General features: G+C 41.6%; 1 protein-coding gene across 1 annotated transcript; it reads right to left on the bottom strand.

Annotated features, from left to right (window-relative positions):
* Positions 1–1,622: 1,622 nt before the first annotated feature.
* scn1ba (sodium channel, voltage-gated, type I, beta a) lies at positions 1,623–9,873 on the bottom strand. The gene is made up of 4 exons (XM_038993105.1): positions 9,679–9,873; positions 6,771–7,008; positions 1,879–2,020; positions 1,623–1,689 (listed from the first exon to the last, which is right to left on the bottom strand). Exons 1-4 carry the CDS (start codon positions 9,871–9,873, stop codon positions 1,623–1,625), a joined length of 642 nt encoding a protein of 213 aa, XP_038849033.1.
* Between the last annotated feature and the right edge of the window lie 3,043 nt (positions 9,874–12,916).

Genomic DNA, 12,916 nt, shown 5'->3' with positions numbered 1-12,916 from the left:
ACACTTCAGTTGCCGCTATGCTCTTCAGATTATATTATTACACTCTGTCTGTCTCTGTCTTTTGTCTCTGTGTGCGTGTGAAAGAGGGTCTTTCTTGTCAGAGACCTGAAAAGTTCCCACAAATATAAAAATCTGACAAGGTAGAAATTGTTTTGATTGAATAAACCAGACATAAAGCCTACTCCATTCTCACATGACAATTGTATTATGGTATAAAGCTGACCGTTTTGGCAAACGACATTTCCACAGTAGTGTGTACTGGATCAGCTCTCTTCAGTGAACATTTTAAATGACGGCAGAAGTCGACTATTCCCTATTATAAACCTGTGGTTTTTTCCCAGCATATATTCCGCTATTGAATGTAGAAGTTCTGTGAAAGGTGACTAGAATCTCTAATCTGGCCAAATCAGCTTCAAGGTTTTTAAAGGGAATTTTGAATAATTCTGAATTTTGAACATGAATTATAATTTGTTCATGTGTGACAGTTATCATGCAATAACAATCCTATTATTCTTTCACTTTTCCGTACTTCAAATGTTGCAAACCCTTGGTAGTTAAACCCAGATCCCAATGAAATTATACAAGAAAGTATGTGTGCAAGATTGCAGTCCACATTAGGCAGTGTTATGCTGCCCCTGGAGGTATAATACAGAATTGACTGCCAAATAGGAATGACAGGGATGTCCATTTTTTTTTCAATAGCAGCTCAATGTATTCTGCTCCGTAGAGATTTTGGTCTTTGACCAGTCAGACATTCCTGCTCTAGGCACACTGAACAAATTATGGTAGTTTCCCATGGCAGTAAAATGGTAGCTAATATCACAAGCCCTTGGTTGTTGTAAATATGGTAAGGAAAATCTAGCAAATAAAGCATTAATGAAATATGCAGAGAATGCAATTATACTGCAATAAATATATGTATGGATGTTGCATGTTGAGGTTTCCAGTCACAACGGTAGAACGATAGTTTAAACATTTTCAAATGTTTAAACTATAACATGCAGCTCTACTTAATGTACAATGCTATGTATGAACTAACTTATTATAATGTATCAGTATTACAATGAAGATTTGGATTGCATAATTAAGCATTTACAACTCTCTTTGATATTATAGTACTGCTAGATAGTACACTCGTGCTGTATAGTTGCTTTTAAATACAGTGAAGTCCTTTTTCATTGGCTGTTTCACTTCTCATCCATCTGTTCTCTGGACAAGCCTCTTGGCTGCTTGTCCTCCTGGGTGGGGTAATGAGATGGTGTCATAATGGAAGTCTGGAAGAAAGGGTGAAGTGTTGAAGGGCTATCGAGAGCTATTCGTCGTTTGGAGCCATTCTTTAACCTGAAATGAAAACAACTTATAAGAAAACATGGAGATGCCATGAGTCCACTAGTCTCTTGTGACTGCCATAAAGGTGAAGTTTCTCCTGGATTTATTTTAGGGGAAGAAACCATCTAATATCAAGTTATAAAATCCTGAACTTCCCCTTTAAAATGTAGGTGATTTGGTTCTGGGTGCTGATATGAGTTCGCATCAGTGACAGAACAAGAGTAAAGGAAAGAACAGACAACAAACGGCCAAGAGTCCAGTGATGGATTAGTAGCAGGGGAAACCTACCAGTGCTATTCTGTCACTGCCACCATTGCACAGTTCTCTTTACTCCCTGAAGCTATAGCTAAGTACTCCGCCCTGAGAGAGAGAAAGACCGAGAGAGAAGGTGAGGTATAAGAGAGAGGGGCAGTTAGAAAGGAGCAGTTTTCGCTAGGAAATTACATAGCAAGAAAATAATATTTTCAGAGGAAGATTGAGGAAAAAGTGTGTGCTCTTGTGCGAAGGTGTCTGTGATTGAATTGGACCTGTGTGTTTGTGTCTACTCACGCGCTCTCTCTCAATGCTTCCTCGCCTTGTGCTGATATCTTCCTGTAGCAGTAAATCATCTCTACCACCAGCCATACCTGCAGCCCAATGATGGTGACATACATCATCACCTCAGACAAGATGGACGCTATCCCCCTGGTCACTAGAGAATGAGAGGAGGGGTTAAGAGAACGCCTTGGGCTTAATTAATTATTAATTAATTAGAACCTATTTCAATGAAAATATACAGGTTTCTGAATGTCTGATGCCTCCTAGAAAACATGATGGTACAATTATCCCCAGACATCCACAAGGGTTCAGTGTTTCACTGGAAATGGCCCAGTTTTTCAAGGTCAACATTAATCTCAACTAAAACTGGTGGAATGACCTCAAGTAGTGGGTGAGTTGACTAAGCTTGCTGCTAAACCCAACATTCTAGAGACACTGTATCAACCTTTGTGGAAGCCTTTAAAATATTACTTAGGATTATGAAAGCTATTTAGCTCTTGGAAGTTTTGACCTCTCCTCTCTTGAGGAGAAAAATCATTCATCCAAATCCAGGTCCATTAAAGCAGTACAGTAGGTCTCTATGTATGTATGTACTCTACCGTTCAAAAGTTTGGGGTCACTTAGAAATGTCCTTGTTTTTTAAAGAAAAGCTACAAAAAAAATCCATTAAAATAACATAAAATTTATCAAAAATGCAGTGTAGACATTGCTAATGTTGTAAAAAAATAAATAAAAATAAAATATTTAACCAGGTAAGCTAGTTGAGAACAACTGCGACCTGGCCAAGATAAAGCAAAGCAGTTCGACACAAACAACACCACAGAGTTACACATGGAATAAACAAGCGTACAGTCAATAACACATAGAAAAAAAGAAAGTCTATATACAGTGTGTGCAAATGGCGTGAGGAGGTAAGGCAATAAATAGGCCATAGTAGCGAAGTAATTACAATTTAGCAAATTAACACTGGAGTGATAGATGAGCAGATGGTGATGTGCAAGTAGAAATACTGGTCTGCAAAATAGCAGAAAAGTAAATAAAAACAATATAGTGATGAGGTAGGTAGATTGGATGGGCTATTTACAGATGGGCTATGTACAGCTGCAGCGATCGGTTAGCTGCTCAGATAGCTGATGTTTAAAGTTAGTGAGGGAAATATAAGTCTTCAGCTTCAGCGATTTTTGTAGCTGGAAACGGCTGATTTTTAATGGAACATCTACATAGGCATACAGAGGCCCATTATCAGCAAACATCACTCCTGCGTTCCAATGGCACGTTGTGTTAGCTAATCCAAGTTTATCATTTTAAAGGGCTAATTGATGATTAGAAAAACCTTTTGCAATTATGTTAGCACAGCTGAAAACTGTTGTGCTGAATTAAAGAAGCAATACAACTGGCCTTCTTTAGACTAGTTGAGTATCTGGAGCATTTGTGGGTTTGATTACAGGCTCAAAATGGCCAGAAACAAAGACCTTTCTTCTGAAACTCGTCAGTCTATTCTTGTTCTGAGAAATTAAGGCTATTCCATGCGAGAAATTGACAAGAAACTGAAGATCTCGTGTACTACTCCCTCCACAGAATAGCGCAAACTGGCCCTAACCAGAATAGAAAGAGGAGTGGGAGGCCCCGGTGCACAACTGAGCAAGAGGACAAGTACATTAGAGTGTCTAGTTTGAGAAACGGATGCCTCAGAAGTCCTCAACTGGCAGCTTCATTAAATAGTACCCGCAAAACGGTCTCAACTTCAACAGTGAAGAGGCGACTCCGGGATGCTGGCCTTCTAGGCAGAGTTGCAAAGAAAAAGCCATATCCCAGACTGGCCAATAAAAATGTAATATTAAGATGGGCAAAAGAACACAGACATTGGACAGAGGAAGATTGGAAAAAAAAGTGTTATGGACAGACAAATCTAAGTTTGAGGTTTTCGGGTCACGAAGAACATTTGTGAGATGCAGAAAAAATGAAAAGAAAAGATGGCTTGACGCCATCTGTCAAGCATGGTGGAGGCAATATGATGGTCTGGGGGTGCTTTGGTGGTGGTAAAGTGGGCAGTTTGTACAGGGTAAAAGGGATCTTGAAGAAGGAAGGCTATCCCTCCATTTTGCAACGCCATGCCATACCCTGTGGATGGCGATTAATTGGAGCAAATTTTCTCCTTCAACAGGACAATGACCCAAAGCAGAGCTCCAACTATGCAAGAACTATTTAGGGAAGAAGCAGTCAGCTGGTATTCTGTCTATATTGGAGTGGCCAGCACAGTCATCGGATCTCAACCCTATTGAGCTGTTGTGGGAGCAGCATGACCGTATGGTACGTAAGAAGTGCCCATCAAGCCAATCCAACTTGTGGGAGGTGCTTCAGGAAGCATGGGGTGAAATCTCTTCAGATTACCTCAACAAATTGACAACTAGAATGCCAAAGGTCTGCAAGGCTGTAATTGCTGCAAATGGAGGATTCTTTGACGAAAGAAAAGTTTGAAGGACACAATTATTATTTCATTTAAAAACATTATTTAAAACCTTATCAACGTCTTGACTATATTTCCTATTCATTTTGCAAATCATTTCACGTCTGTTTTCATGGAAACAAGAATTTCTGTGACCCCAAACTTTTGAACGGTAGCGTATGTATGTATGTATGTACAGTGCTTCAGAAAGTTTTCATACCCCTTGACTTATTCCACATTTTGTTTTGTTACAGCCTGAATTCAAAATGGGATTTAAAAAAAAAATCTTGCCCGTCGACACAGTACACCATAATGACAAAGTGAAATCTTGTTTGTAGAATTGTTAGTAAATTTATTGAAAATGAAATACAGAAATATCTCATTTACAGAAGTATTCACACCCCTGAGTCAATACATAGAATCAGAATCACCTTTGGCAGCAATTAAAGCTATAAGTCTTTCTGGGTAAGTCTCTAAAAGCTTTGCACACCTGGATTGTACAATTTCCCATTATTTTTCAAATTCTTCAAGCTCTGTCAAGTTGGTTGTTGATCATTGCTAGACAGACATTTTCAAGTCTTGCCTCAGATTTTAAAGCCGATTTAAGTCAAAAATAAAACTAAGCCACACAGGAATATTCAATGACGTCTTGGTAAGCAACTATATTTGGCCTTGTGTTTTAGGTTATTGCTGAAAAGGGAATTCTGTTGGAAAGCAGATTGAACCAGGGTTTCCTCCAGGATTTTGCCTGTGCTTAGCTCAATTACCTTTCTGTTTATCCTAAAAAAACGTCCTAGTCCTTACCGAGAATAATCATACCCATAACATGATGCAGCCACCACCATGCTTGAAAATATGAAGAGTGGTACTCAGTGTTGTTGGATTTGCCCCAAATATAACACTTTGTATTCAGGACATAGAGTTCATTCCTTTGCCACATTTTTTTTGCAGTTTTACTTTAGTGCCTTGTTGCAACTAGTATGTATGTATTGGAATATTTTTTATTCTGCACAGGCTTCCTTCTTTTCACTCTGACATTTAGGTTAGTATTGTGGAGTAACTACAATGTTGTTGATCCATTCTCAGTTTTCTCCTATCACAGCCTTCAACTAACTGTTTTAAAGTCACCATTGGCCTCATGGTGAAATCCCTGAGCGGTTTCCTTCCTCTCTAGAAACTGTGTTATTAAGGACACCTGTATCTGTGTAGTGACTGGGTGTATTGATACCCCATCCAAGGTGTAATTAATAACTTCACCATGTTCAAAGGGATATTCACTGTCTGCTTTTTTTCTTTAATAGGTGCCCTTCTTTGCGAGGCATTGGAAAACCACCCTGGTCTTTGTGGTTGAATCTGTGTGTGAAATTCACTGCTTGACTGAGGGACCTTACAACTATCTGTATGTGTGGCGTACAGAGATATGGTAGTTATTCAAAAATCATGCTAAACACTATTTTTGCACACAGAGTGAGTGACTTGAAACGCATTATGTGACTTGCTAAGCAAATGTTTACTGAACTTAGTTAGGCTCGCCATAAAAAAAGGGGTTGAATACTTATTGACTCAATACATTTCAGCTTTAATTTTTAATTAATTTGTAGACATTTTTTAAAACATGATTCCATTTTCACATTATGGGGTATTGTGTGTAGGCCAGTGACAATTATTTATTTTTTAATTCAAAGGGTGTGAAGACATTCTGAAGGCACTGTATCTGTCTCTGCATGAACATGTCTACTGTATGTCTTTCTTGATACAGTATCTACTTAATGGCCAGCTGTCATTGACAATGATGTGTTGGACAATCAATGGCGTGGCTGTGGCTGAGCCTTTGGATTGGGAGATATGAGCGTTACTGACAGCTGTGACCGCTTCTGTGACAGGGCTACTACTACTAACCATCCATCAACAGCTGTATAGATAATGAGATGTATGACTGTTTCCTGTTCGTCCCTCTGTCATATGTCCTTGATTTTGATGTCAATGCTTCCATTTTGAAACATGGTCCAATCTACCATGGACTATCTAACCCTGACCCTAAATCAAAATCATATAACCCCTGCATAACCCATCATTCGCTCTGACAATATTGCATATTTATTATTTTTTGTCAATTCAGGCATGGACATCGAGTGTCGGTCCACTCTCGTCCTCTCTTCTAACCTTCCTTCCTTCCCTCCCTCTACCCCACCCCCTTCCCCAGCACCCTCTCTCCCCTCCATCTCTTCCCCCTCCCCATGCAGGGTGTAAGTAAGCCCATGTCATGTCACTACTTTCACGAGGGTGATCTTAGTGTACTATTTCCCTCTCTTCCTCCCTCCCCTCCTCTCTCCCTCTCCCCTATCCCAAGATGAGGGTGTGTGTCTACTATACTGTTTGTGTGTGTGTGTTCGTTTGCATGTGTTCATTTGTGTCTAGACCTAAGCCTAACCCTGTGAACCCTAAGCCAAAGCCTTACGTCTTGGCACCACGTTGAGGTGGACGATCTTGGTGGCGTTGGTGTGGAACTCGTAGGAGGTGAAGGTGAGGGTGCGGTTGAAGATGCAGCGGTAGGTGCCCGTGTCGTTCCACGTCACGTTCAGGATGTAGATGGAGCCGTCCTGCAGGTCCTTGGTCTTCTTGCTGCCGTTCCAGTCCAGACGCTCGTAGAAGCGCTCGTCTGGAATGTCACTCATTAGATCCTCGTAGCTGTAGATCTATTGGGAAACACAATGGGGGGGAAGTGAGACATACGACCTTGCAAACAAACTAATATGCTGTTAAATGGAGCATATCAGTTAGGATTGGCCTTGTGGTTAGAGCATATGCCCTGAGATTGGAAGGTAGGCCGTTTGAACCTTGATTATGTCATACCAAAGACTGTTAAAGCATTAAGGAGATGTATTGGGGGAAAGGCCTTGCGATAGACTAGCATCCTGTCCAGGGGTGTACTTGTACATCGAGCTGCCTCACGCTACAGAAACAGGAGATAGGATCCTGCTATTCTGGCTTGGACAAGATTACTTCGTTTTTATTCTAGGCTATATGAGACAGGGTTTGGTGAGCCAACACACTCATCCTGGGCAGATCATATTAGGATATTAGAATTTGTACATTACTGGATGAAATCTGTGTAGCACTTTTGTCAAAGCACCAATGTTCTGCATCAACAAGGGCTCATCTCTCTGGACTAAGTGCTCAATCAGGCACTTTGGTTCTGTTATGATTTGATTATGGAGTGATTTCAAAACAAGATGAAGTGATTTCTAAAGCAGTTTGGTTGGTACAGTATAAGCAGTGGTGGAAAAAGTACCCAATTGTCATACTTGAGTAAAAGTAAAGATACATTAAGAGAAAATAACTCAAGTGAAAGTCACCCAGTAAAATCCTACTTGAGTAAAAGTCTATAAGTATTTGCTTTTAAATATACTTAAGTATCAAAAGTCAATGTAATTGCTCAAATATACTTAAGTGTAAATATAAATTATTTCTAATTCCTTATATTAAGCAATCCATACTCTACCATTTTCTTGTTTTACTAAAATGTACAGATAGCCAGAGGCATGCTCCAACCCTCAGACATAATTTACAAATGAAGCATGTGTTTCGTGAGTCTGCCAGATCAGAGGCATTAGGGATGACCAGGAATGTTCTCTTGATAGGTGTGTGTAAATTAGACCATTTTCCTGTCCTGCTAGTGTAACGGATGTGAAATGGCTAGCTAGTTAGCGGGTACGCGCTAGTAGCGTTTCAATCAGTTACGTCACTTGCTCTGAAACCTAGATGTAGTGTTGCCCCTTGCTCTGCAAGGGCCGCGGCTTTTCTGGAGCGATGGGTAACGACGCTTCGTGGGTGTCAGTTGTTGATGTGTGCAGAGGGTCCCTGGTTCGCGCCCGTGTCGGGGCGAGGGGACGGTTTAAAGTTATACTGTTACACTAAGCATTCAAAATGTAACGAGTACATTTGGGTGTCAGGGAAAATGAACGGAGTAAAAAATACTTCCAAGTATTTTTATGTCAATTTAAGTATCATTTGCAGTGTTTTTCCTGATACAGCATGCATGTCTATAACAGCATGCATGTCTATAACAATTATTGCTCTCAATAAGAGATGGTTTTAGTTTTCCTCAGTGTCAGATGTAAACATACACACGTTTCCCTACAAGGTAAGAGTGTGTTCCAACATCAATACAGGGCGGCCATTAGCTATTAAATCGCTCCAGCACATAAACGCATACATGAGGAGAGAGATCCAATCAGGAAGTGGTGCAGGCAGGCCCTGACTAATACAGCCTCAACAAGGGCTCCTGCTAGGAGTGGCCGCAGCCAGTTACCTGGTTTGACACTACAATATTTGGAAACTGTGAAACAAAAGTTTGGATGTTAAGGGGTGAATCCGTTTTAGACCAGTGTGCATAACTAAAACAATCTCTTATTGACAGCATTGCATGATTTACATGGCTGTGATGCTCTTTCATGATAAATGATAGTGCCCATTTCACTGGAGAAGAGACTGCTTGTTCTGCTGACATAGAAATTGCCTACAAAATGTATACATGCTTGTTTTGGTTGATGTGTTGTGTCTTTTTACTGAATGAGTTAAAATGATCTATCTTGATGTGTCTCCATTGTACAGCACCCATTGGTGTGATGTCTTGGTAGTCATTGTGATCAGTGGGGCTCTCCCATTCATGAATTGCTTATGAAACCTTGTTTCATAATCCAAATTGAAACTAAAAGACCTGCCTTTGTTGCTGATACAACAGACAAGTCAACCTGCTTGGCTACCTCAATGACCCCTTATGGGGTCGATCCCCACAGAATGAATGGGAACACTTTTTAAACTCTGCTGGGAGGGATCACTTATTGTGCACTTGCACACTCCCTGTCATGGATTTAACAGCGGTGGAAACTCCCTCTAGCCAATGTTAACACCAATCCAATCCTTTAAAATCCATGTCGGTGAGTGCGCAAGTGCAAAGTTGAATAATAAAAATAATTTATCACATTTCTATAGCGGTGTTCATAAAAATCTAAGTACATCATGAGTAGCCTAGCTATAGTTAGTTAGGTCAACCAATACATCATGAGTAGCCTAGCTATAGTTAGTTAGGTCAACCAATAGAGGCAAAGTGTGGAGAATCTAAGGTGTGTCTCAACAATATTTATTTTCTCCTGAAGTGTGTACTCATTCACTACTTCCCACAGATCTAAAATCACTGGATTGGTGCAGTCATGGGCTAGTGGGAGTACCATATTTCTTCTACCAGTCATTTCCTTTCAAATCAGTGAAGGAAAGTGAACAGGTGCACATTTTGCGAGGAGGAGAGATAATTGGGATATATCCCGCTACTATCCCTATAGGCCCTTAGATCCGTGTCTACTCACTTTTGTGAACTCGCTCTCCCCTTTGGGCATGAAGGACCATTCAACAGTGGCCTCGGCGGGCACCTCGCCCCTCATCTTACAGGAGATGCAGCCCAGCTTAAAGCCTTCATTGACCACTGCGTCAGTGTCAGAGTCCACCTCCACACACGCTCCATGGCATAGAGACGCTAAGGAGAGAGAAAGTACAACAAACATACAGTTAGCCATGGATATTTGTCTTTACAGCCCACTGGGTGAATCAACGTTGTTTCCACGTCATTTCAATGAAATGATGTTGACCCAACGTGGAATAGACGTTGAATTGACGTCTGTGCCCTGTGGGAGTGCACACCTCTTTTACAGTGGTCACATCCGTGCAGCACGATAATTTGATCACTATAAACGGTTGGTCAATATAACCACGTTCACTAAAAATGGAGTGCAGTGTACGAGTAAATCTGAAGTAGGCCTGAGAGCCATAATGGGTGTTGACCCTTGTGCATTGATCCATGGCTTGAGAACAGGCTGACACAAGGCCAATGCTCTAGTGATATTGCAGACAAACTGTCTCCTAATGCTTGTCAATTGAATTGGCAGATAATATGACAATTATATAATTCAGAGTTTTTGTTTTGCGTGCTTGCTCCAATCGCTCATAGCATGCTTGTCTTTTTTTCAATATCAGAGCAAATTTTATTTATTTATTTATTTCCACTCATAATTTCCATATACGTTTTGTTGTCGTTTTTGGTCAATTGTGTTTTTTTTCTTTCAGATTCATATAGTCTATTGACGAATTAGCTAAAAAAGCTACAATTGCTAAGGGTGACCTGGATGTAGAAATTGATGGGAAATAAACAGATTGCAGTGAGCGACGCTAGTCTCCTTGCAGCCTGTCTGCGAGGTATATATAAGTAAGCTATTTGCATATATAGACGCATAAGTCTATATATGCCATCGTGTCACATACTGTACATCGGCCGAGAGCAACACACCTGGAACTGCAAGTGTTTCTTTCTCACACTGCACCCTGCAGTTTCCACAAAGGCATCTGCACCTGCATCGCTCTCAACCAATGATCTCGTGCTATTTTCCGCTTTGACCTCTGGCGATGCTTTTTTGTTCAACCGCAATGAGATGAAGGGGACAGGATGCACAGGTGGTCAGATGGAAAGTGACTTGAAAATAAACCAATACATAGTTTGGTAGAATTTCATAGTCACCATTCATAATATACTACCTGATATGCACCAATGTGAGAACTCTCTGATAGAAATATTGCAACACTGAATACTGATACAGATGAAGACAGAGAGAGAATACTGCAGAGAGAGGAAGAAACAGAGGGAGGGAGGGAAGAAACAGAGGGAGGGAGGGAGGAAAGGAAGGAAGGAGGGAGGAAAGAGAGAGAGAGAGTTAACAGTCATTTCCAGGAGAGGCAGAGGAGGGGACAGGCGTAATGCTTGCTGATTCACTGCAGAGAGAGGGGGGGGAGAGAGAAAGTTAACATCACAACAGTTTCATCACATCAGCTACTTCCACATGGGGGGGGGGGGGGGGGGAATCGGGATACAGCCCATGCAGACAGACGTGTAGAAAGGGGACAGAGATGGCTGGTTTTGACTGCTCAGAAAGGAAAAGACCCGGAAGGAACACAGACATGAGGACACAACACTGTCACATTTCACACTACCACCATATCATCCACCAAATGAGAGAGTTGGAAGGGGGTTGGGGGAGGTCACAAGACAGGAGATAATGCTGATGCACCATTGCTGCAAGACAGCAGAGGAAGGAGAGGGAGAGGGAGAGTGGTGAAAACTGACACAGTGCAGTGTAATTATAGAGTACACAAACAGTAGCAGCCCGTTGTTTGAAGAGGAGTGAAGAGAGGAGAGGAGAGAGGCACAGTGGGGAGGAGTGGATGCTGCTGCCGGCTGTTCATAGCAGAGACAGCGAGAGGAGAGGAACAGAACATGCAGAGTGTGTAGACTCATCCAAACAAAGTGCAGACTCAGCGACCTATCATCAACCTTCTGCAAACTCATTTCCGGTAATGTGACAGACGCAGCACACAATATCCAAATCCATTGCGTAATCTGTTGACGGTTGGGCAGAGATTCGCCTTATGCAACTAATATTCCAGAAACTGCAGATTAGATTAGGAGAGGGGGCAGTGTGGGGGATTAGCCGTTGATATCAATTTACTGAATGCCCTCAGTCTGAATGCAACAATACAAAATGGTGAGTTATAGTTCAGTCCCTGAAACGGCTGTCTAGCTGTCAGTCCCTACAGACTGATGTTGGTAAGTCAACTGTTAGGAACGGAAGGGATTGCAAGAGAATGGATGGTCATTCTCTGAGCCTGAGAGGAGATAGACAGAGGAACAAAGCAGAGAAAGTATAAAAGAGAGTGATCTACAGTAGAGTGAAGGAGGGAGAGAGAGAAATAGAGAGAATGAAAGAGGAATCTATAGAGCGAAGGAAAGAGGGAGAGAGAGAGAGAGACAGAAGGGAAACAGATCACGTCAGTTTCCATGACAAGGTTACCACCCATTCACAGTGGAGATGCACACACACACCCTCGACCTGGGGAAATAGCAAACATCCATGACATGTCCCTGGACACTAACCAAGAAAGAAACTTTCCATAGTAACAAATAGGTGTAATGTACTGTTTGTCACATTCATTTTCTCAGAGGATTTGACACATCTAGACCAGCGTTGCATTTGAGGATGCAAGAATTATTGGATCTGTGTTGAAAATGGCCTATTGACACTCCCCTACGATTTTTCTATCTTTGAATTAGAATCTCCATAGTACTGTACATTGAAGTGTGGTCTGGGGACTTCTATCAGTTCAGGGAAAGAGAGCACGCACACACACACACACACACACACACACACCGTCTCAGATGTAATCAGTGCGTCACTGCTGAGTGAGAAGGCATTGTCGTGAGACACCCATCAGGAAATCACTTTGGAGCACTATCCTCCCTCCTCATTGGTCTCCCTGTCTCCAGGCCCAATACGCTGGCTGTTTGTGTGTGGAGGTTTTTGTGTGTGTGAACTGCTTCAACCTGAGGCTGAACTGCTTTGACTCATGGGCAGACCCAGAGAGAGAGAGAGGATCTATGACCAACAGCCAGTTTATCTATCAAATGTATGGCTACCACTGCAGATGACCCTGGGCATGTGTTTGTCTTGGGTTGTTTCTCTTGTCTCGTCGATTGTTGTAATTAGATCGAAACAAATATTT

This window comes from Salvelinus namaycush, chromosome 5 (assembly GCF_016432855.1).
Source record: "Salvelinus namaycush isolate Seneca chromosome 5, SaNama_1.0, whole genome shotgun sequence".
NCBI classification, from domain to species: Eukaryota; Metazoa; Chordata; class Actinopteri; order Salmoniformes; family Salmonidae; genus Salvelinus; species Salvelinus namaycush.
This window is presented reverse-complemented; position numbering and strand designations above follow the sequence as displayed.

Excerpts from the sequence above, each read along its gene's own strand:
- scn1ba (XM_038993105.1), bottom strand. The coding sequence starts at position 9,873 with ATGTTTGTTGTACTTTCTCTCTCCTTAGCGTCTCTATGCCATGGAGCG. Across the intron at positions 7,009-9,678 it reads GGGAGAGCGAGTTCACAAAA|ATCTACAGCTACGAGGATCT; the intron begins GTGAGTAGACAC and ends GTTTCCCAATAG. Across the intron at positions 2,021-6,770 it reads CCTCAACGTGGTGCCAAGAC|TGACCAGGGGGATAGCGTCC; the intron begins GTAAGGCTTTGG and ends CTCATTCTCTAG.